Genomic DNA, 24,541 nt, shown 5'->3' with positions numbered 1-24,541 from the left:
TAAAAATTAAATATTTAAAATAAATTTATAATGAGCTACAATAGACTTCTATAACAACTTAGCTTAATCATTTTCGTAAAATGATGACGAATACGAAGTAGTTAAGAGGCCTATTGTGCAATCACGCGGGACCGTCCCGCGCTCGTGACATGACATAATGATATTAGAGACGGTTACTAGCAAAAAACATCGGGAAATAAGTGTTATGCGGGATAAAGTGCTACGTGCATGGGAGAAATCTTTTGAACCTGCGAGACAAGTGCTACATGATGAGAGCCACCTCTTGAACCTGTAGGAAGTCACCTTTAGATTATCGGCGCTGGTGGATCGAAGGGTTAGGCCGCGTCGCGTTCTGAAAGAGAGTGATTGTGATATCTCTCGTCTCACGTTATAAAAATTAAATATTTAAAATGAATTTATAATGGGCTACAATGGACTTCTATAGCAACTTGGATTAATCATTTTTGTAAAGTGAAGACGAATATAAAGTAGTTTCTAAAAGGGCCTATTGGACAGTTACGCAAGCGCGGACCACCCGATCTCAAGGCGTGACACAGTACTTAAAACACATATCTCAAGATGAGATTTATGTTTCAAAATTGATAATTTTTTTGAAGAATCAACAATCAACAATTAGTGAAAAAGAATTGAGAATAAAACCCGAGAAATATTATAAAAAAAAATCATCATATCAGAAATCAAAGATACCAAGATCAAAGCAGTTCAAAAAAAAATTAAGAGAAGTCTAGATAAGATTTGATTTCAGAAGAATAAAAAAATTGAAGAGATATATTGAGTAAATTATCAGATCCAATACTTCAAAGTCTTTTCAAGTTTTCAAGGTTCAAGCAGAGAAATCAAGAGCAGATCAGAAAATGAATTGACATAATCATATGCTTACATTGATGCTTGAAACATATATAAGCTATTGGATAAAATAATGTATCAGTTGAAGACAAAAGTCGGTACACTTATCAAGTGATAATAAGACATGTGGACCCCAATAACCATAATTGTAGAAATAGTACAAAGAATTTATGTGTGTTAATGATGAATGTACTATCTGACAAGAAGTGCAAACATGAGTGAATATTGGTGAACAATCTATAAATACTCATTATTAGGTCATTTATACAAAAAAAAAAGACCATTCAACACTATGATAAATACATTCAAACATTAAAAAAGAGACCGAGCTAACCTTTCATATATTTATTATCCATCTTGCATTAATTCAAGAAACATCGTGCTGCAAGCAAAAATATTTTTTCTCGTTTTAATTTGAACATCGCATTTTTTACTCACTTGTAATTTGTTCTGCTATGTGACCTGGACGTGAAGTCGAGTTGTGCAACTTGTAATTCGTCATGCTTTGTGATATGGTCGTAAAGTTTGTATGTGTCATAATTCGTTCTGTTGTGTAATATGAATTTTTATTGTTTCTCTCTTGTAATTCATCCCATTGTTTGTTTTATACGTGAAGTAGGCTCGAAATAAAGGTGTAATCTGTTATGATTTTGACCTTAAGTTTACTATTAATATTATTATTTAATTAATAGATTCTAAATTTACTAAATAAGTAATTGTGAATTCAATATAACACCGATTGAAAATTAGTCAACGCTAGTTAATCTGTTGATGCTACAAATCTCGTTAATATAATAAAAAATGAAAATTTCAAAGGACAATTTTCTAATTATCATTTTTGGAAGTTACCAGTTTTGTGAACTTCTTCACTAAAATATGTATTTCCAATATTGTAACTTAATTAGCAATTAAGCTAACTTTCACATCTTCCATTACATAGAATCAACCTATAAATTCTTTTATAATAATTTTGTTTGATCTCCATTCAATTACAGTCGTCAAATTCAACTCATTGAACTTGACTATCTCAACGGGAACATAAAATTCAATACTTGTGTGACCTCAATAGTTCAATGATATAACTAGCTGTGAGTTCATAACTTCATTTGATTCAGAATAACATTTATTCTTATCCGGGCTTATCCTAACTAACACATTCTTTTCTTCAACCTCTTCATCAAGAACGTCGAAACTCAAGTATGATTGCACTCATCAGATCATGGTACGAACGTCTACTAGCATCGCCTCATGATCCCTTAGGTATCACTTGTAGTTCCTACAAAAACTTTAAGTTATAGTTAGCGTACAATATGGTTCTTTCAACTCATATATATAGCTCAAAGGACTAATGATGTATAACGATAACTGCGGACCATTCCACTCGATAAGTGATAATCACTTGGACAGTCCGAGAGAGAGTTGTTCAGTGCATCATCAAATGATTACCAGTTTGTATGAATGAACATATTCGTGTTCTTACCAATGAAACACGACGTTTACATTATAGATGCCAGCTCAAGCCCAAGCTACATTTATCCTTCTTTTAGGTGGCTGAATCGTTTAAAAACCTTTTTATAATATACGATACGCCATCTAATGAATTTCATGATATTATATTGAAAATCAGAACTTATGGTACCTATAGTATCCTTAAAGACTATCTATAAAGCTTGCATGAGTATACAGATAAAGTATATGTCATAATTGGATAAAACCGTAAAATATTATTAAAACAAATATTTTTTTTACGTAAAAGTTACTTAAAGCTCAAACCACGAGTTGACTTCCTAGACACTATATATACAGAAGCGTAGGGACAGTATGGGCTGGGGTGGGCTCAAGCCCAGCCAAGATTTTGGATTTATATATATATATATATATATAGCCATAAGATACAAAATAAAATAAAAGGAAAAAAAAGAAGAGAAAATAAAAAGCCTCTCTCACAGCTTGCGTGGAAATTGAATTCATCTTTCAATTCTCCCAAGTCCCACCTTTGGTCACATCCCTCTTTGACCCTTATTCTCTTTTTTTCCCAATTTTCTCCTTCTTTTCTATAATCTTTTTATCGATCACTTTATTCTATATACTTGTTAGGTATCTCTCAATAATTTAATTAATCTTTTTTAAGCATAATCTTTCTTGATTATTGTTAGGTTTCAAGTTTAGATTATTTGGGGTTGATTGGTTTAAGTTTTCCCCAAAATTCTTGTAATTTCTAGTGTTTTTGAATCTAGGTTTGGTCTATTCTAAGTTCAAGATTAAAAACTTGTAATAAATTAATTATATTCTTTTATGGAATCCTATCACAATGAATTATCTATTTAGTCTTTGATGATGTTGGGAAGCAACCAAAATCTCACATTAGAAGATCTAGAAAGATCATGTGTTAATAAAGATGGAATGATATCTCCATTGAGACGATGCCTTTTGGGCGGTTTCAAAAGCAAAATCATGAGAGTTAAAACCTAAAGTGGACAATATCATACCATTGTGGAGATATCCGGATTCTACTGGTCCTAACAAGAGGTATCAGAGTCATGGTCTAGATCGAGCCGTGTGGGTAGAATCCTCGATACCTAAACGAAGGAAGTGAGGGCTCCCGGTAAAAATCCTTGATTAAACTCTCGGGGTGGTTTATGCTCCCAGTATTCATGTAAGGCATGCGCTCCAATGCAGTGAAGTGGAGTAACCTCGATTGGAGGACGAATAAGGCTTGAGGGGAGGCTCAGACCATGAGAATAATAGTGCAACTTCGTTTGAGGGGAGGATTGTTGGGATGCAACCAAAATCCCACACTGGAAAATCTAGAGAAATATCATTGGTTAATAAAGATGAAATGATATTTCCATTGGGACGAGGCCTTTTGGGTAGTTCCAAAAGCAAAACCATGAGGGTTAAAACCCAAAGTGGACAATATCATACCAGTGTGGAAATATCCGGATTCCATTGGTCCTAACAGATGATTATATTGTGAAAATCGTGGTTTGCACTTAATTTTTATTTCATGTGGAAAATGTTGTATTGATTTCTAGATTAATTTTTTTTTTCTTTCTAGCCCCCCATATTTTGAAATTCTGGCTACGCCCCTATATATATATATATATATATATATATATATATATATATATATATATATATATATATATATATATATGTATAAAACACCAATAATAATATTTAATGCAAAAATAGTGAATATATATATATATATATGTATAAAACACCAATAATAATATTTAATACAAAAATTTCACTATTTGGATATAAAACTTGTACTAAAATAGTGCGTAGAATAAAGGTACGATTGCACCTGCTAGTTGCATAAATAGTATTAATATAACATTTTATTAAAAAGGTCTTCATATAATAGTGATGGTGGTCTCATTCTATTTGTGATGGTGCGGGTAATAATTACTCCTGTTTAAAGCTACCGTAAGTGGACGGCATCAAAATTTTAAAATAAGCTCTCTTTTAAATATACACGTGTATTAATAATTGTTTATCAAATAAATAATAAGAATTTTAAGGATATGATTTTATTACCAAACCTAGATTCTGACTCATTTACCTATAAATTTTAGAATATAATAAATTGAAATCACAAAAAAAAGAGATAAAAGTTTCAGTTTTATAATCACTCACCACTCATGATTACTTTCAAACGCACACAATGGAGACCAAAAATAATTAGTATAGATTTTTCAATGTTTATAATATAGTGCATAAGTATAAATTTTATATAAAAAATTAGCTTCCGGAAAGATTGTATCAATACATAATTTCAAGAAAATAAAATTAAAAATGATATTTAAAACATTTTTTTAAAAAAAATGACCATAAATAAATTACGACCAGAAACATATTTTTATGTGGGTTGACATATTTAGATATATTATTTTCGGACTCAAAACGTCTAATTATGTCTAAATTGTTTCTAAATTCTCGAACTCAAACTTAGGTTTATAGTCGATCTTTGTTAAAAAAAATATGTGTTTGAACTCCTTGATTTACAAAAATATGTTATGCACTCTTTGGGCTCACATATCTTTTATCGGATGAAAATTGATACAAAAAATTGAAATATGATACTAATATATTGTAAGACCCTGTAATTAATTATCCGGTAATTTGACATATTTAGAATAATTATTGAGTTATAAATTAAAATAATTATTTATACCAAATAATTTTAGAAAATGTGCTAAAAATATGTATTTTAGAATATCAGAGTTAATACGATATTAAATACATATAGAGATTGAAATAACACACGAGATCAAATAAATTTGTGGGGTTGTCTTCCTTACATCAGTAGATTCGTTTTGAACCATGAATCACTACTTTTGATGCTCGTTTCAGCCCATTCGAGCCCTGTTTGTGGCTGCTCCTGTGCGAGTTTCTTGTTTGACCTTAGGTGAGCTATTGATTCATTTTTCTTGGTTTTTTGGAGTATATTGAGCAAGGATTTGAAGCTCAACTTTCACCCTGTTGTGCCTGCGTTTTCCAACTAGTTTTCAGTTCAATTTTGGGCGTGGGAATAGTGTTTCCTGGCGTCTTCTCTGTTGAGTAGCAACATCGGACCGCTAGCGACTAGTTTATACTTCGATATTGGTAATTTTTGGATCCAATTCCAGCTTTTGCTTCCGAATTTCGGGTTTTTGTGTATTGTGTACTAAGAATCTCGACTTGTGTTAAAATAGAACTTATAGATATATTTGTTAGCTTTCTATAGCCACTGAAAAATTGAGATTTCGATGAGAAACTGTTTTGATATGATTTTTCTACGAAAATGTATCAAAACCAAATTCTGCATTTGAGCTGTGTAGAAATGCTTCTGTAATTCGAGAATATGACATCTGTGCAGTTGAAATTTGGAATGGTTGAAATGAAAGTTGTAGATCTACAAGTTATCTTCGAAATGGTACTGGAATCGTTAAATTCTATCAAGAATGGAGAGAGTCATACTTGTTTTACTGAAACTGCTCAGTTACTGGAATTTTGTCTGAGAGCAGATTTGATATATTGAGTTCAATGTAATGTTAGGTTCAAATGATTGGGAATTTGAATATGGTTTAAATTGGAAAAATTTAGATAATTGAGTTTTCTTTAATTTCCAATTGGCGGATATTGATTTGAGTTAATATTGAACGAGATATAAATTTTAAGCTCTTAAGTGCCAAATATGGAATTGTAATAGAATGTAGTTTTAATGATCGGCTTATTGTTGTTTTGATTAGGCGTAAAATCTTGAAGTAAAGTCGATATTTGGATTTGTCAAGTTGGTATAAGTATATTACAGCTCAGTAACATATAGCGGTAAAACGTAAATTATGTTTTAATTGTCATTTTGTGTTGCACTGATCATATCTATGACTTATTGACTGTTGTAAGTTGTTAAATGCCTTCGCTGTGATATATGTTTATTATTGTGATATATTATTGACATTTAGCATATGAAATATTTTTATGACATTCATGTTGAGCCATATCTTTCATGTTAGCTCGTTGTTGATATCCATTGTTATCTGACACTGTTGTTTATCTCGGGATTATGGTGTGGCTGATAGACCTATACACATGAGAACATAGATGTGATTGAACAATCCCGTGGTTAGTGTATCCTTTTGAGGTGAGCACTGGGATTGTGTCATCTACTTTGTTCTGTTGTGCCATCCTGTTGTATTGTATCAGTTGTATGGAGGACGAGTCATGGGTGTTATTCAGCACAACCTAGCATACCTCTCATACTTGGCAGGGGTTTTAGCTGCATGACGATGTAGCTCTCCTGTGCGTTGTTGCTCGAGCATTATTCCAGTTATTATCGTACCTTTTATTGACTCATGTTATCCCGACTATTCGTGGAGCTTTTCATGTATTGCAATTACATTTTATTATATTATTATGCATGATTTATGTTTATTGTTGAACTGTTTTATATCAGAATCTTAACCTCAGTTGTTTACTGGGGGCTGTTGTGGTTGCTTTTGGGCATCAAGGTAGATCTCCCGAGTGGTTTTGCAGTACCAGTCGGAAGATCTGTTGGAGTCTTTCCAGTTAGTTTTTATGGTTGTCTTGGAGTTGTGTTAGTTCTATGCCGTATTTTATTTGTCGGGGAGATGCCCTGAGTATCTGTATGAGTGTTTGACTTGTTATTATTTTAGTTTGGATCTGTTTTAGCATGTTTTAAAGCCTTGTCGGCTTAGTTAAACTGATGCTTGAGAATTGTTGATGTGTGCATGGTCGGCACTTGCATGTGATTGTTTATGTTATCGCTGCGTCACTCTTGATTCATTTTACTATTTTTGGATGCTTGAGTTTTTCGGGATGTCCTATTTACATAGAAGTTATGCCGAAATTTTTCTAGATCCTGAGGTCATTTTTAAAGAATTTTAAACCATTTCTACTGCAAATCTAAATCCAATCATTATTGTTTTGATCCTTAATTGTCATTAAAGTGAATGAGATTTATATATATGATATTTGTGTACCAATTATTTCATATCTGGCATTAATAAATATTAGTATTTATAAAAACCAATTATTTCATATCTGCTACTAAAAAATATTAGTATTAAAGACACGTCTTTTTTCGAATATAAATCAATACAAAACATTGAAAATATGATATTAATATATGATATTTGAGTATCAATTGTTTCACATCTGATAATAATATAGAAGAATTGAAACTTCAGAAAGGATGAATTATATTAAGAGTGGGTCTCATGTGAGACCGTCTCACGGATCAAAATCTGTGAGACGGATCAACCTTACCCATATTCACAATAAAAGTAATACTCTTAGCATAAAAAATAATAATTTTTCATGGACAACCCAAATAAGAGATCCGTCTCACAAATACAACCCGTGAGACCGTCTCACACAAGTTTTTGTCTTATATTAAAGTACCTAAACAAGTGTATCAAATGTTGATATTAATAAAATCATTCTAATTTTTATACTTAAAATCTTATCTTTTGTATCAAATATATAACAATAGATACTCAAATACCATATATTAATACTATAATTTCAATATTTTTGTATTGATTTTCATCAATGAAAAGAAATATGGACCCAAAGAGTAATATTTTTTTTGTGTTAATGAGAAAGTGCATGAATATTTTTCCTTGACATGAACTGAAAATAAAATTATTTTGAATTTGGGATTTAGAAGCAACGTACCTATAGTCCAATAATATTGCAATATTTTTCGCATATTAGTGTTGTTTGTGTCATCACACCCACAGACCTATGCCTTTACTTCATTCTATTTATAAGATTCGAAATCAATTATATATTTTCTATAATTGGTGAAAACTATTCAACATTTTTCACAAGGTTTTTAAAATGTTATAAAAACTTGTATGAGACTCGAATTTGTGAGACGGATATCTTATTTGGGTCATCCATGAAAAAGTATAATTTTTTATGCTTAGAGTATTACTTTTTATTGTGAATATTGGTAGAGTTGACATGTCTCACAGATTAATATCGGTGAGACGATCTCACATGATACCAACTCTTTTAAAATTTATTCAAATCGGAATCGATTGTTTATTTTAATTATAACAATCTTATGAAATTCTATTCATACTTGGAAACAAAAGTATTCCCACCTCAGTTCTATTAATTATTATTTCTTGTAACAAAGTTGTCCAATACCGATAATTATTGGAGTGATATCGATGAAGCTAATTATTTTTAGGGTAAGTTTTTTGTGAGACAGTATTACGAATCTATATTCGTGAGATGCATTGATTCGACCTATATTTAGAGTGAAAAATAATACTTTAGCATAAAAAAATAATATTTTTTAATGAGACTTGTCAGATAAGAGATATGTCTAACAAAATTGACGAATAAGAGGTCTCATATGAGTTTTTTTTTTCTAATCTTGTATAATCTTGATTTTGTGTTTTTGTTGGTGCTGGTAATATGGTTTGATTAATTGAGGTTTGGTCATTTATTATTACTTATGGAAGGCAACTGTTTTTTTTTTTATATAAAAAAAGTAAGTTTGGTACTCAACTTTCAGTCTTACATTTTTTTTATGTTAATAATATTATTTTTTATTATAAATATCGGTAGGATTGAGTTTATGAACATGAGTAGGGTTGATTCGTCTCATATATAAAGATTCGTAAGATTGTTTCACAAAAGACCTACTTTATAATGTAGATGTAGTGACCCGTTCCAGAATCACCTACTAATCAAGAACTAAGCATGCAATCAACCTATTTAACAATAATCAGAGATAACAGCGGAAAAGTCAACAACAATACCGATTATACAACCCAATCGAAGTCTAGAATAACTCAAAATAAAATATCCAATACAACCATATCGAAATCAAAACAATACCGATAAACTAAACCAACCAGCTACTCAACGTCCTCCTCCTGCTCCTCCTGAGCTGTCCAACCTGAGGCCTGCCCCGTGGGAATGGGGTGTCCAAGAATAAACAAAACCGAGGACGTGAGCGATAAGAACGCCCAGTACAAAAGTATGAGTATACAGACCTATATGAAATGCACATGCTATGATCATGATACCGGGGTAGTCAAGAAACAGGAATCACAAAAGGATCTCAACAATGCTCAGTCTAGAGGCGCCAAGTGGATAGTGCCGCGCGGTCCAACCTCTGGGTCACTGCATCCACTACAAGACAGACGTGGACCTAAAATGTCCCGGACCACCGAAGCCCTCCCGACCCGTCGGCCACTGTGTACTCTCGGTGTCCATGCGTCCACAAGACAGGGCTGAGCGGCCCCAAGATATAGCTTATCTCGAAAGAGATACAGCTCAACAGTAAAGGCTATCTCAAAGGAGAATACGGCTCAACATGATATGCAATATGCATCATAACTCGTGACATAATAGCATGCATCATATGACATATAACAATGCAGCAAATACTCATGCAACACATATATGAATGTATACTCAACCAGGATATCTCGGATAGTACTTTCGTACCTCTATCACAGCAATCCTAATCCACTGGAACCACCAGACAACAGGTCTAATCCAAGCCTATTCATCAAGTGAAAACCATCACTAAACTTATCTACCAGACTTAACTAGATAATCCTGAGATAAATACTGATAAAATTCCAAACCTTCGTCCGTCGCTAGCCCGCTGATGCCGCTAGCTCCCAACTAGAGCACAGCTCTGCTACAAGACCAGCAGCTCCCCGCTAGTGCCCAAATCTCGGAACAAGACTAGAACCTGTCAGAAACGACTGAAATGCTATGGAATTCTCTGAATTGGCGAGTCAAAATGAGGAAATCCGACCACTATTTATAGGCCATGTTCGGATCCTCCGAACACCACTTCGGAACGTCCGAACGCTACGTGTCCATTGGCTCTTGACAGCTCATGATCGGATCCTCCGATCATACACTTCGGACCGTCCGAACATGCACGTGTCCAGCTGCTCTTGACACCTCATGATCGGATCCACCGAACCTACACTTCGGAACGTCCGAACTCCCACGTGTCGATCAACTCTTGACACCTAATGATCGGATCCACCGAACTCACTTCGGACCTTACGAACTCTTCGGTGCTTCCGAACCATCTTCGGTCCGTCCGATCATGACTCGGTCAAAATTACACATTAAACCTTCTTAATCACCATTACTCCGTTAATTACCCAATTTGGAATTCGGGCTACTACATTCTCCCCCCCTTAAAAACGATTTCGTCCTCGAAATCTAGGCAAGAGAATGAACAAAACGAAATAACAACATCGTTACCCTCAAAATCTAAAGGACAACCCATCACTAGACGCTTAGCTAACCCCGAATGACCCATCGGAGTAGAAACAGAAAGAATGACGTCTAGAGAAACATGCGGTAACTTATGACGCTTAACAGATCGTCCTGGTCACCCCAACGACCTACACTTCCCTGACTACTCTCATCACCAAAGTGGTCAACCATTGCTACAACATAGAATAGGGAAACTATTAAATTGGTCAACGGAAATCCCAAAACAAAAATCTATATCCCAAAATCGTATGCATGCTCTGATACCATAAATGTAGTGACCCGTTCCAGAATCACCTACTAATCAAGAACTAAGCATGCAATCAACCTATTTAACAATAATCAGAGATAACAGCGGAAAAGTCAACAACAATACCGATTATACAACCCAATCGAAGTCTAGAATAACTCAAAATAAAATATCCAATACAACCATATCGAAATCAAAACAATACCGATAAACTAAACCAACCAGCTACTCAACGTCCTCCTCCTGCTCCTCCTGAGCTGTCCAACCTGAGGCCTGCCCCGTGGGAATGGGGTGTCCAAGAATAAACAAAACCGAGGACGTGAGCGATAAGAACGCCCAGTACAAAAGTATGAGTATACAGACCTATATGAAATGCACATGCTATGATCATGATACCGGGGTAGTCAAGAAACAGGAATCACAAAAGGATCTCAACAATGCTCAGTCTAGAGGCGCCAAGTGGATAGTGCCGCGCGGTCCAACCTCTGGGTCACTGCATCCACTACAAGACAGACGTGGACCTAAAATGTCCCGGACCACCGAAGCCCTCCCGACCCGTCGGCCACTGTGTACTCTCGGTGTCCATGCGTCCACAAGACAGGGCTGAGCGGCCCCAAGATATAGCTTATCTCGAAAGAGATACAGCTCAACAGTAAAGGCTATCTCAAAGGAGAATACGGCTCAACATGATATGCAATATGCATCATAACTCGTGACATAATAGCATGCATCATATGACATATAACAATGCAGCAAATACTCATGCAACACATATATGAATGTATACTCAACCAGGATATCTCGGATAGTACTTTCGTACCTCTATCACAGCAATCCTAATCCACTGGAACCACCAGACAACAGGTCTAATCCAAGCCTATTCATCAAGTGAAAACCATCACTAAACTTATCTACCAGACTTAACTAGATAATCCTGAGATAAATACTGATAAAATTCCAAACCTTCGTCCGTCGCTAGCCCGCTGATGCCGCTAGCTCCCAACTAGAGCACAGCTCTGCTACAAGACCAGCAGCTCCCCGCTAGTGCCCAAATCTCGGAACAAGACTAGAACCTGTCAGAAACGACTGAAATGCTATGGAATTCTCTGAATTGGCGAGTCAAAATGAGGAAATCCGACCACTATTTATAGGCCATGTTCGGATCCTCCGAACACCACTTCGGAACGTCCGAACGCTACGTGTCCATTGGCTCTTGACAGCTCATGATCGGATCCTCCGATCATACACTTCGGACCGTCCGAACATGCACGTGTCCAGCTGCTCTTGACACCTCATGATCGGATCCACCGAACCTACACTTCGGAACGTCCGAACTCCCACGTGTCGATCAACTCTTGACACCTAATGATCGGATCCACCGAACTCACTTCGGACCTTACGAACTCTTCGGTGCTTCCGAACCATCTTCGGTCCGTCCGATCATGACTCGGTCAAAATTACACATTAAACCTTCTTAATTACACATTAAACCTTCTTAATCACCATTACTCCGTTAATTACCCAATTTGGAATTCGGGCTACTACAGTAGATCATATTGATAGTATTTATATAATTTCAGAGATGCTATCGAGATTTGAATTTTCTTCGTAATTATATATTTTTTATATTTTATCATCGAAGTAATTTAAATTTATCTCTCCTAAATAGGACGGGTATATCTTTTGTGAGATAGTTTCACATATCTATATCTGTTGCTAGATAGTTTCACATATGTATATCTGTTAGATGAATCGACTCGTTCCATATATATATATATATATATATAATAATAATAATAATAATATTTGGCTCTCATGTGATATGATCTTACAAATTTTTATCTGTTAGACTGGTTGACTCAATCCACATTAAGAGAAAAAAAAATACATTTGATACAAAAAATAATATTTTTTCATGAGTTGGACATGTCTCATAAAATTTACCCTAAAGACGGTTTCACTTGAATTTTTGTCTTGACATAGAAACTAATAATTTTCATGATTTAGATCAGATTAGAGATCCATTATACAAAATTAACCTAAGAGATATTTTGACAAGAGTTTTTATGTAATATCGATGTTTAATTTAGCAGGAATATTATTTTTGATAGTCGATCAAAGAGTAGGTCTTTTGTAAGACGGTCTCACGAATCTTTATCTATGAGACGGTCAACTTACCGATATTCACAATAACAAATAATACTTTTAGCTTAAAAAATAATACTTATTCATAGATGACCCAAATAAGAGATTTGTCTCACGAAAAACGACCCGTGAGACCGTCAGTCTCGATCTAATGCTCATGTTAATACTTTATAGATTGTAAGTATTTTTTCCCATCGTGCCTCGAACTATATTTAATTCTTAACCAACTTCAGTTATGGCTAATTATAACTAACAATTTTGTTTTCTATTATACGTTTGTATTCTATTTTAATAATTTTTTTCAAAATTCTTTTAAAATGCTTCTTCACTTTATAATATTAAAATAGTATATAAGACGGTCTCACATATATTTATTCGTGAGACGATTCAACTTTGTTATATTTACAACAACAAATAATATCTTTAACATAAAAAACAATATTTTTTTATACTGATTTAAATAAAATATTCATCCCATAAAAATAAAAAATATAGAGCACATTCAAATGACGAAATTGAAATAATAAAAATATAAAACAAATATGAAACTTTTTCCTGTACGTGTATTATATATCTTGTTTTCTACTCTATAATAAATTTTCCCTTTATATAGATATACACACACACCCCTATATCTATATAAACCTCCCTTCGTCGTCATTTCTGTGACTCAGAAGAGCACATATACACGCAGTGTCTGCGTTTTTTCAGGACGATAATGGGTGGTGCGAGTGTGTGTGAATCCATGGAAGAGTTTCTGAAGCAGTGTGAACGGTCCGGTGACTCGGCGTACAGTGCGCTACGATCACTCTTGGAGAGACTAGAGTACCCGAGTACCCGAACCAATGCTCGGATCTTCCTGTCGGATCTCTAGAAACGGTTCGCATCTGAGGGAGATTCTCAGAGTTGCCTTCAGACTTACCACTTCCAAATTCAAGACGTCTACCTCGATCAGTATGAAGGTCGAGGATTTTTTCTTCTTCAATATTTCAATTGCTTGTGTTTGATTATTGGATGATTCTGCTTGTTTACATTTTACAATAATTTGATGAAGATTTTTATGTCGGGAGGTTTAATTAATCAATTAACAGAATTTTTTGGATGGTTTTTCGGTGCTTCTTTTTGGATTTTGTCTACTCGTTTAAGATAGTAGAAAGTATAGGTTCGGAAAAAAGCAAGCAGAATGTATGAATTCCTTGTAAAATTTCACGATGTTGACCTTTGATTTATCTTTACTTCATATTTTTATTTTGGATTGTATACAGTTGCACAGTGTATAAGATGTTTGTGATCAAGTACCATAGATTCTGTCTTGATATGCTGACATAATGCTTTTCGGCTTTTGTTTTGGAGTTCTGGGAGAGACTTTAGAGAAGATGTTTGGGTGATATTTTCGTGGAATAAAATATATGATTGGTGTTTTTTTGGGATGAAGTAAAATTAGGAAAAAAATTATTTTTAGGAATGTAATTTAATTAAACGGAAATTATTTCAGGAAAAAAAATGAAAAGAAAAAAACCAACCTTTTATCCCTACAAATTAAAATTTGAGCGATCATTTGTTTTTTCTTTTAAAAAATATTTTGTTTGAACAAATGAAAGAAGTCGAAGCCTTAAAAGGGTACATAAGTTAATCGAGCTCAGTCTAGGCTGACTTTGATGTATGGATTCAGCAATGCAGTTAAGTGGCTAACTGGATGAATTTGAACATCAGGTGAGTTCTTAGTGCTCATTAGTATGTGTCTACGGCAAACAATCGACATATTGGACTGCTTCAAATGAGTTTAATTGCCTACTTTTATTGCTCTGTCCATATATGTGAGCTTTATTGGTTGCCTATATTGTGTTTTTATAGGTTTCCTTTTATGTTGGTCAAATTTCATTTTTTAGCAGACTGAAATGTTTTTGCAACAGTTTCTTCATCTCCCTATTTGCAGCATACTTTAGTTGTATTTACATTTGCGTATGCTTTATTACAGGTTTTCAGAAGAGAAAGAAACTTAAGATGATGGTTATACCAAGCATTTTTGTCCCTGAGGATTGGTCCTTCACTTTCTATGAAGGACTGAACAGGCATCCGGACTCAACTTTTACGGAGAAGACGGTAGCTGAGCTTGGTTGTGGAAATGGATGGATATCCATTGCAGTTGCTGAGAAATGGTTGCCTCTAAAGGTCTGGAATCATTCAATCCTAACAGTTTTTTGGTTGTGCGTTTTATTTCTCGTAATATGTTACAGTTTTCATGCATCCCATATCCAGATATTATACCTTTATTGTGTTCCACTCATTGTACTGAGATTTGATAACTAAGTCTATTGAGGTTTCTTAGTGGACTCAAATCACTTTGCAGGTATATGGACTTGATATAAATCCAAGAGCAGTTAAAATTTCTTGGATAAATCTGTATTTGAATGCTTTTGATGACGATGGTCAACCCATTTATGATGCTGAGAAAAAAACTTTACTTGACCGGGTCGAATTTCATGAATCTGATCTGCTATCTTACTGCAGAGAGAATCACATAGAACTTGAGCGAATCATTGGATGCATACCTCAGGTATTCTCATCAATTTATGAATGAAATTCTCCATGCAACTTTTAGGAAATTAATAAGCTTTCCATGTAAAGTAATGCCAAAGTTATTTGTTTTTTCGATTTTATTCTGGTGTTTGAGGGATTCTTCCAAAATTGTTCACTATGCAGATTCTTAACCCTAATCCTGATGCTATGTCCAAGATGATTACAGAAAATGCCAGCGAAGAATTCTTACATTCCCTGAGCAACTATTGCGCCCTCCAGGTTGGTGTACCATGTGAACTTTTTCATTCTTATACTTGTTTGACTTACCCGCATCTAAATGCTTCATGATGAAGGATGTTATTGCATTATGATTGTGAATGTTTTGTTTGTACATGAATGTGTCACTAAGGCAGCCTGCAGCCTAAGTAATGTATCTGAAGTTATGAACTCTGTAATATTGAGTACTCACTCCAAAACTCCAGTTTTGTTGGTCCCCTCAAAATTTGTCTAACTTTTTTTAACTGCCTTCCTGAAAAATTCACAAATCCAATTCTCAACTAGATCAGCTCAGTCAGGTTTATTTCAGTTTAAAGTTATCGTGGTTTTTTCACATGCATTCTTCCAATGCTTATCTGTCTTATGTTCAAGATATTTCAGTTTGTTTTTATTGTCGGAAATACATGCGGTTTCATATACCATTCATTTCATTCTAGTCGCGGTTCGTTTTACAGAGATGTTCAGTCCATTCAAAATATGCTCAATCCACTGGTTTGTTGAGCTATTATTTGTTGTCTTCAGGGCTTTGTGGAGGACCAGTTTGGCTTAGGGCTTATTGCAAGAGCTGTTGAAGAAGGTATCTCTGTTATAAAACCTCTCGGGATTATGATATTTAATATGGGAGGTCGACCAGGACAAGCTGTATGTAAGCGTTTGTTTGAACGTCGAGGCCTTCGTGTGAACAAGCCTTGGCAAACTAAAGTTATTCAGGTGATAAAAACAACTTTAATGCAATACCTATGTCCATGAAATAAACACATCTTGAAGATCTAATGTTGCAGGCTGCTGATACGGATATTTCAGCTTTAGTTGAAATTGAAAAGAATAGTCCTCACCGATTTGAGTTCTTCATGGGGCTTGGTGGAGACCAACCTATTTGTGCCCGCACTGCCTGGGCCTATGCCCAAACTGGGGGTCATATATCTCATGCTTTATCTGTATATAATTGTCAACTCCGACAACCTAATCAGGTATGGAAATTTAAATGTACAGATACATCTTGAAACTCACCATACGGTGCAATTAGGTAAAGAAACTATGAAAGTGAAGGATAGTCATTCTGTTTCTCTGACAGGTAAAAAAAATTTTCGAGTTTCTAAGAAATGGATTCAAAGATATCAGCAGTTCTTTGGATTTGTCCTTTGAAGATGACTCTGTTGCAGATGAGAAGATACCATTCCTAGCTCATCTTGCTAATGTTCTAAAAGAGATTTCTTTTTTCCCTTATGAATCACCAGCTGGAAGCAGACGATTTCGCAGTCTTATTGCTGGATTCATGAGAACATACCATCACGTACCACTTACTGCAGATGTAAGTGAGTTTCATTTGATGTTCTTATTGACTGGGATTGAAATAACTTAACTCACTATCTTTATGGTTCTTTGCGCCTCAGCACTGTAGCTGCGGTATCTATTATTTTAATATACTTTTTTATTTTTTTCCAATTAAGTTTCTTGATAATTTTTTATTATTTCATAAATAAATATAGAATTTAATGAATTATTTATTTTAGAAATAATCATATTTATACCTTTTTTTTTCTTTATTCAATTAAATATATTTATTATTGCCATATAAAAAAAATTAAAAAATATTGACATGATATATTTATATAATAAACTCGATAATTTATGAAATTATTGTTCGGTAAACAAATACAACGATATCAATAGTACATAACATGAAAAATAGTAAAGGATATCAATACAACATAGCATAAATAAAATAAAATATCAAACGACATGCAGCTTAACATAAATAAAAATAAAAAAACATCAAATTTAGAACAATCTGAATTTTTAAGAACATCAAATTTCTAAATTTATTAATTATTAGTTTATTAACAATATATTATAAAAGTATTTTAAAATATTATTTTTTGGTGGAATGAATTACTTAAAAATATTAATATATTTAGTTTATATTATTAATTTAATTAATTGTTTAAATTATTACAATAAGATTATATATTGATTTGTAATTATATTTTTGGTGGAATAAATTATGAGATAAAATAAAAAGTAGAGAATATTTTGGGATTTTTTTTCCAGAGTAAAATTTGAAATAGGTGAATTGAAGATGCTTTATGTGTGTGTTAGATTCAAAAATTGTAGAGCAAAACCTGCACCAAAATAATGTAAATGGGATGGTTATGACCTTAGGTAAGTAGTTAGACTTGCTTTTACTTGTATAGTTAATTCCACTCATTACTTATGAAACCGATACCTTTTTGAATTGGTCAAAAATCATATCTCTTTGTCCATGGAGGCACTCTCAGTCATGCCTTTTTGTGTAGTTTCTCGATCTGTCATATAATCTTCTGCAAAGAAAATTAAGCCCTTAGACTGATTTTGCCAAACATAGCTTTAGATGCTCTTACCTCAATTTTAGGATGACTTGCAAGTTTTTTGCATTTTTTCCAAAGAAGAAAGTTTATTACTTGATATTTTTCCATATTATTCGGCTTTAAGGTCTTTATGGACAAAGAGTCTTTTGGCGTTGATATACTATCTTCAGAATAGCTTTTAAACTTGGATTTCTTATGTAAAGTGAGGTTGTTTATTACAAAAAATATATATAAATATCTGACGTGGCATTCTTTCCCTGCTTTTTTTTTTGGGCTAGAATGTTGTTATATTTCCATCGAGGATTGTAGCAATTGAAAGTGCTCTTCGAATGTTGTCCCCCCGCCTCGCCATTGTTGATGAACAATTATCGCGACATTTACCAAGGCAGTGGTTAACATCCCTGAATATTGAGGTATGGTTATTTTGAAGTCATTTTGTTCAATTACATCAGTTTCTGATTTTATGGTATGCAGTTAGTGATAATCCTAATCTATAAGTCAGCAATGTTTCATATTTGAGAGGGGCCATGTATGATTGCTTTTTTTAAATACGTTAAGGCATCAGTGAGTCAGGAAAATAGTACATACTAGTCCTTGAAGAGAAGTGGTTCCCGATTGCTGTCTCATATTCGTGAAGACTGAAGAGTAAAGGTTTGTGAAGACTTTCTAGGTGTCTGTTGCTGACATGCATGGCCATGTCCACTGAATCACACTCTCATTTGTTGTATTTCCTGTGCAGAATATTTTCTCTTTTAAAAATGTTGACCACCTAATTTTTTGGCATTTGCAGCTTTTAAATTGTGTTATTACCAATTTATTTCTCAATGTGAATCTTATCATATTGTGCTTTAATATTGTATTTCTCCATTTGTGGTTTAGATATTTTTTAATTTTACCATATAGGCACCTGTTTATACTCTCTCTTGTTCCCAGCTAAGATATGCATGCATACTTCGATGTACATATAGTAATGGTTAGAGTGGTTCTGTGTCTAATTTTATATCGGAACCAGTTTATTCACCATCTCTCCTTGTTAAAAGATTGTTTTTTATTTCTCGTGGATCGCTATTGTATATATGGTTTATAATGCTTTGAGACTATCTCAATATGTTGAATTATGTGACATAGTTTTTTCTCTTCTGGTATATAAACTTAAAGATAGATAGAAAAATACCAGCAGACATTTAAACAGACAACATGATAGGCAGTTTCATGAACTTATCCCAGATGTTTGTCCAGGAGGATTTAAGCACATATGTGAACATTTCATGTGTTAACCTAGCGAAAGAAGGTAATATACTCTGATATTTTGTGCTTGTTTCGTAGCGGACAAAACCTGGGAGAAATGTTGAGGAACAAATCACAGTCATTGAAGCACCTCGCCAGTCAGATTTGATGGTAGAGCTGATAAAAAAATTGAAGCCAGAGGTGGTCATCACTGGGATAGCTCATTTTGAGTCAGTTACTACTTCTGCATTTGAGCTTCTTTTAGATATCACCAAAGAAATTGGATGTCGTTTGTTTCTAGACATCTCGGAGCATTTTGAGTTATCTAGTCTTCCCACTTCCAATGGAGTCCTAAAATATCTCGCTGGAACTCCTCTTCCATCACATGCAGCAATTGTCTGTGGCTTACTAAAAAATAAGGTGTGTAAATTATCTAATATTAGGTAATGGGATTTGTTCTATGTCCGGAGCTAGTCCGGACATAGAAGGTATTTAAATAAGCAAAGATTTTTTCAGTGTTTTTTTAAACGATTTCTAAACCTCTTTATTGTAACCTGAATTTTAAGCTCGTCCCATACCTTTTCTGTTCCTGTTAGGTTTATTCGGATTTGGAGGTGGCCTTTGTGATAACAGAAGAAGAGACAATGTTTAAAGCACTATGCAAGACCGTGGAACTCTTACAAGGAAGTACAGCCATAGTTAGTCAGTACTACTATGGTTGTCTTTTCCATGAGCTCCTGTCTTTTCAACTTGCTGATCGACGTCCACCTGCTCAGGTTAGTTGGTCAACTTATATATCTATCTGCCATTCGAGATGTCTTGAGTGGTCTGGTTTATTATCAAATATATATCTGCTATTTATCTCATGTGATGGTTACGATCCTTTCAAACCATTTAAAGCCTCGTGAAATTATCAAACGTTACTATTTGAAGATAAATGGAAGAACCAAAATATGATTTTATATTTTAATCCTCTCTGCATTTTATCAAAACTGTAATGCTCTAAAACTTCAAACAATTATCTCTAAAGGTTCATGATTCATGGCTTCCTAATGATCGTAACTTCATAATCCAACACTCCAAGATTTTCTGTCGTAGGCCAATTATTAACCTATTCTGTATCCTGGATCGTGGCATAGGTTGGACTAGTGTACGTATGCGCATACCCAGAGAGATTTGGCTCTTCTTCGTACTTTGTTCTTGACCTGAGATATTTTTGAAACGCTTAAATTTTTTTATCCCAATTTCAGATTCTATGATGTGATCAAACATCTTAAATTGCTGATGAGAGTGTTATTTCAACAGATATTCACGTCAAATTCATTATAAAAATTTGCTTTATCAACTGTTCGCTTGATTCTTTACTCCCATGCAGAGAAATGCCAAGCCGACTAGAACTTCTAAGGTCAATGACTTTTCTAGTTCCACTATCTCGGTACTTGATCAGGCGGAGTTGGCAACAGATGAACGGGAAAAATCTACCCTGGTCCATATGGATATCGATCAAAGTTTTTTGCCCATAATAACGCCCGTAAAGGCTGCCATCTTCGAGAGCTTCGCTAGGCAGAACATAACAGAACCCGAAATTGATGTTGCACATGGTTTAAGACAATTAATTAGCAGTAATTACGGCTTCCCATCGGCTAGCAGCACAGAATTGATATATGCAGACTGCCCAGTGGCACTTTTCTGTAAGTGGGTGCTCTGCTGCATTCACGAGGGCGGTACACTGTGCTTCCCTACTGGTACTAATGGAAATTATGTATCTGCTGCAAAATTTTTGAATGCCGAAATTGTAAATATTCCTACATATTCGGAAGTAGGTTTCAAGCTGACAGAAGAAACACTTACAGACGTTTTGAAGACTCTAAACAAACCATGGATCTACATTTCTGGTCCAATAGTCAATCCCACTGGGACGGTTTACAGTAACAAAGAGATAAATATTCTTTTATCCATTTGTGCTAAGTTTGGAGCAAGAGTTATACTAGATACTTCATTCTCAGGGGTTGAATTTAACTCCAAAGGTGTAGATGGCTGGAATCTGAGAGCTACTCTGGAGAAACTTTCCTCTACCAATCCAACATTTTGTGTATCTCTACTTGGAGGATTATTTTTTAAGATGCTTAGTAGTGGGCTTAAGTTTGGGTTTCTTCTTATAAATCAGCAATCTGTTGTGGATACATTCCATAGCTTTGCCGGATTAAGCAAACCTCATAGCACTATAAAATATACAGTGAAGAAATTGATGGATCTTCAAGAGCAGAAGACGGGTGATCTGCTGAATGCCATCGTAGAGCAGACTGAACTTCTTGGAAATAGATATAAACAATTGAAGCAGGTATAATTTATTCTCGATATCAATACTATCACTCAGCGGGGATGTTGAAAAACATGGTCAAGTAGGGATAATAGTTTTTGAAATATCTTCATATTTCACATTCAATACTTGTGACACACACACACACACACATAAATATATATATATGTGTATGCATGTGTCTGTAGGGGAAGCAACAATTGCTCTTCTTACCTAATATGGTTTAAAAAAATTAAACCGTACTTTTACTAATAGACTTGCTATTCCTTTTCATTAAGCAACCAATACTAAATGATACTATTGATGATAGCGTGGAGGTCACATATTTGGCGCACAGTCTTTTACGATTTAAAATATTATTTCTATCGGTCATGGCTTAATGGTATATTGGTGTTTGGTATCATGATATACCCCTAAGGGCACCCACATTGGTATGTTAATGGGTGTTATTAACACCCATTAACATTAAAGCACCAATGTGGGTGGAGGTGTTATTAATTTTTTGTGCCAAGTCAGCAGAAAAATTCATCAGAATGAACGCCGTTAATCCGAAATTTGCGACGGTTTTTCAAAAACCGTCGCAAATTCAAAAGCGTCACTACTTTCTTATTTTTTTAAAAAAAATCGCAACTTGCGACGGTTTTATTAAAAACCGTCGTTATTTGCGACGGTTTTATTAAAAACCGTCGCTAATAGCGACAGTGTTTGAAAAACCGTCGCTAACATTATTCACCAACGGTTCTTTCATAAATTAAATGTAGTGAAATTAAATGAATGTGGGTGTGTGTTAATAATGGGGAAGTGTTAATGTAATGAATATGTGGCTCGTGGACCCCATCATTTTTGATGAGATGGAGAGTTATTAACATGAATTAATTCCGACGGATGCGGATGCCCTAAGTCATAGTTCTAATCAAAATTTGGTTTATCCCTGGATATGCCATCTTTTTATTCACATTTATGCAAATTTTGTGATCTGTGGCTTGACAGACACTTGAAAGTTGTGGTTGGGATGTTCTCGAAGCTCATGGTGGTGTCTCCATTGTAGCAAAGCCTTCTGCCTATCTTGGCAAGACTATCAAAAGTAATAACTCTTCCGGCACTGGTACTCAGGAAATCACGCTTGATAACTCAAATATTGGGGAAGTCATGCTGAAGAGCTGTGGTCTGTGCATCAATAGTGCTTCATGGACTGGAATCCCTGGTTACTGTCGCTTCACATTCGGCTCGACAGACAGTGATTTCCAGCGTGCATTAGATTGTATCACAAAATTCAAAAGCTTAGTAAGTAACTGAACTAATCCCTGAAAGTTAAATTCTTACGCACCTCAGGAATGATTTCTGTTTCTTCACAACTTGATTGTTGTGAAATTTGTTGTCATCGAGTAGGTTTGTACAACAAAATATATTGAGAAATAAATTATGCATTTGAGGTGAACTGAATGTTATTTATTTCACATTCTGTAGTCTCTTTTTCACTGACCTCTTTTTTTATTTTTTGTGAATTAATATTTCTATTTCTTGCATGTAAAACAAGGTGAAGCCTCTCATCAGTTGAATACTACCATCCTTGCAAGCCCTATTTGATGTATAGGGAGACAATCTCTCTTATGATTTGGGAAAAAAAAATTTAGGGGAATGATTTTGTGGGAATAATTTGTGTTATAAAAAAGTAAGTTTGAAATTTATTTAATAGGATATTTTAACAAATGCCAAGAGTTTTTGTTTGCCAAATGTTATTAAATTATAGTTGAATTGATTTTTGGGATATGCTTAGTACTGATAAATTTAAAATTTTAAAACACAATGTATTTGATTTAAATACAATACAAAAATTTTGTTTTATAAGTTGTGAATATTTAAAATAATCATGCATAATAATATTGGGAGGTTTAAAAATTGACAAATATATATTTTGGGGCAGGAGATTGAAATAAGGTGATAAAATTTCATTATTAAGAATTAATAAACATTTTTTTAAATTTGAAATCATGTGTCGTTTTTCTTGAAAATAAGAAATTTCACTTAACAATAAAATATAATTTATCTGTAGATATCAGCCCTAATCTTTTTAATTCATCGATACAACTGAATATTTCAACTAAATTTTATCGATTATAGTGCTTACGCTGTCTTGTAAGAATCGTGTGTGTGTGTGTATATATTTATTTAAAGACTATGCAACTTAGTTTTATCAATTATAGCGCTTATACTAGTTTAATAACACTATTCCATGATACATTATCTTTTAAATAATTAATTGAAATAAACGTTAATAAATAGTTATTATTTTCATTTTCAAATTTGGGGTAATTTATAATAATTTTGTGAATCGTGTTGGCGCAATTATTTTGTGATCATATCAAGAGATTAAATTGATAATGATGAAGATGATGATTATGACCAAGTAATCGAATGTTTCTTAAAAATAAAATCACTTAAATTAAAATAATGAACGAAAACGAAAGTTAACAAGCCCTACATTTTGTATTGTGTCATATAATATTTTTTTGATAGAAAATTGTAACAGTATTAAGAATAATAATCCATTACAAGCCTGACTAACCAGTAAAGAAACTCACCATTCATCCAGACGAACGATGGATGGGTGGAACAAAATAAGCAATTTTATGGCATACTATATTAGCCGTTTACCAACATGTGCAATATCTGAAATTACTAGTATTTTTATATGCTTTCCAATTTCAATAGCATATACACCAATATAGCCAATATCATCTTGAATAGCTGTGACTGCTTGCACTGTTAGTAAGGAATCCAATTCAATCAATACATTAAAAAAGTTCTTCT

At 33.9% G+C, this 24,541-nt stretch overlaps 1 protein-coding gene across 2 annotated transcripts; it reads left to right on the top strand.

The window, feature by feature from the left end:
- Window positions 1-13,664: 13,664 nt before the first annotated feature.
- On the top strand, window positions 13,665-23,199 carry LOC140812161 (methionine S-methyltransferase-like). 2 transcript variants are annotated; one of them, XM_073170372.1, is made up of 12 exons: window positions 13,665-14,001; window positions 15,018-15,211; window positions 15,390-15,596; window positions 15,743-15,838; window positions 16,358-16,546; window positions 16,618-16,806; window positions 16,911-17,147; window positions 18,462-18,596; window positions 19,510-19,830; window positions 20,007-20,186; window positions 20,786-21,751; window positions 22,721-23,199. In XM_073170372.1, the coding sequence occupies exons 2-12, from the start codon at window positions 15,044-15,046 to the stop codon at window positions 23,024-23,026; spliced, it is 2,994 nt and encodes a 997-aa protein (XP_073026473.1). In that variant the 5' UTR covers window positions 13,665-14,001; window positions 15,018-15,043; the 3' UTR covers window positions 23,027-23,199. The 2 variants fall into 2 exon arrangements, with proteins under 2 accessions (XP_073026473.1, XP_073026474.1); XM_073170373.1 differs by lacking the exons at window positions 13,665-14,001; window positions 15,018-15,211; window positions 15,390-15,596 and having other exon boundaries at window positions 16,291-16,546.
- The last annotated feature ends 1,342 nt before the right edge of the window (window positions 23,200-24,541 follow it).

Source organism: Primulina eburnea, chromosome 14 (genome assembly GCF_022965805.1).
Source record: "Primulina eburnea isolate SZY01 chromosome 14, ASM2296580v1, whole genome shotgun sequence".
Taxonomy (NCBI): domain Eukaryota; kingdom Viridiplantae; phylum Streptophyta; class Magnoliopsida; order Lamiales; family Gesneriaceae; genus Primulina; species Primulina eburnea.
This window is presented reverse-complemented; position numbering and strand designations above follow the sequence as displayed.

What these genes read in the sequence shown, in the direction of transcription:
- LOC140812161 (XM_073170372.1), top strand. Translation starts at nt 15,044, where the DNA reads ATGATGGTTATACCAAGCATTTTTGTCCCTGAGGATTGGTCCTTCACT. An exon ending in TCATTGGATGCATACCTCAG is followed by an intron (nt 15,597 to 15,742) that starts GTATTCTCATCA and finishes TTCACTATGCAG; the next exon opens with ATTCTTAACCCTAATCCTGA. An exon ending in GCAACTATTGCGCCCTCCAG is followed by an intron (nt 15,839 to 16,357) that starts GTTGGTGTACCA and finishes TGTTGTCTTCAG; the next exon opens with GGCTTTGTGGAGGACCAGTT.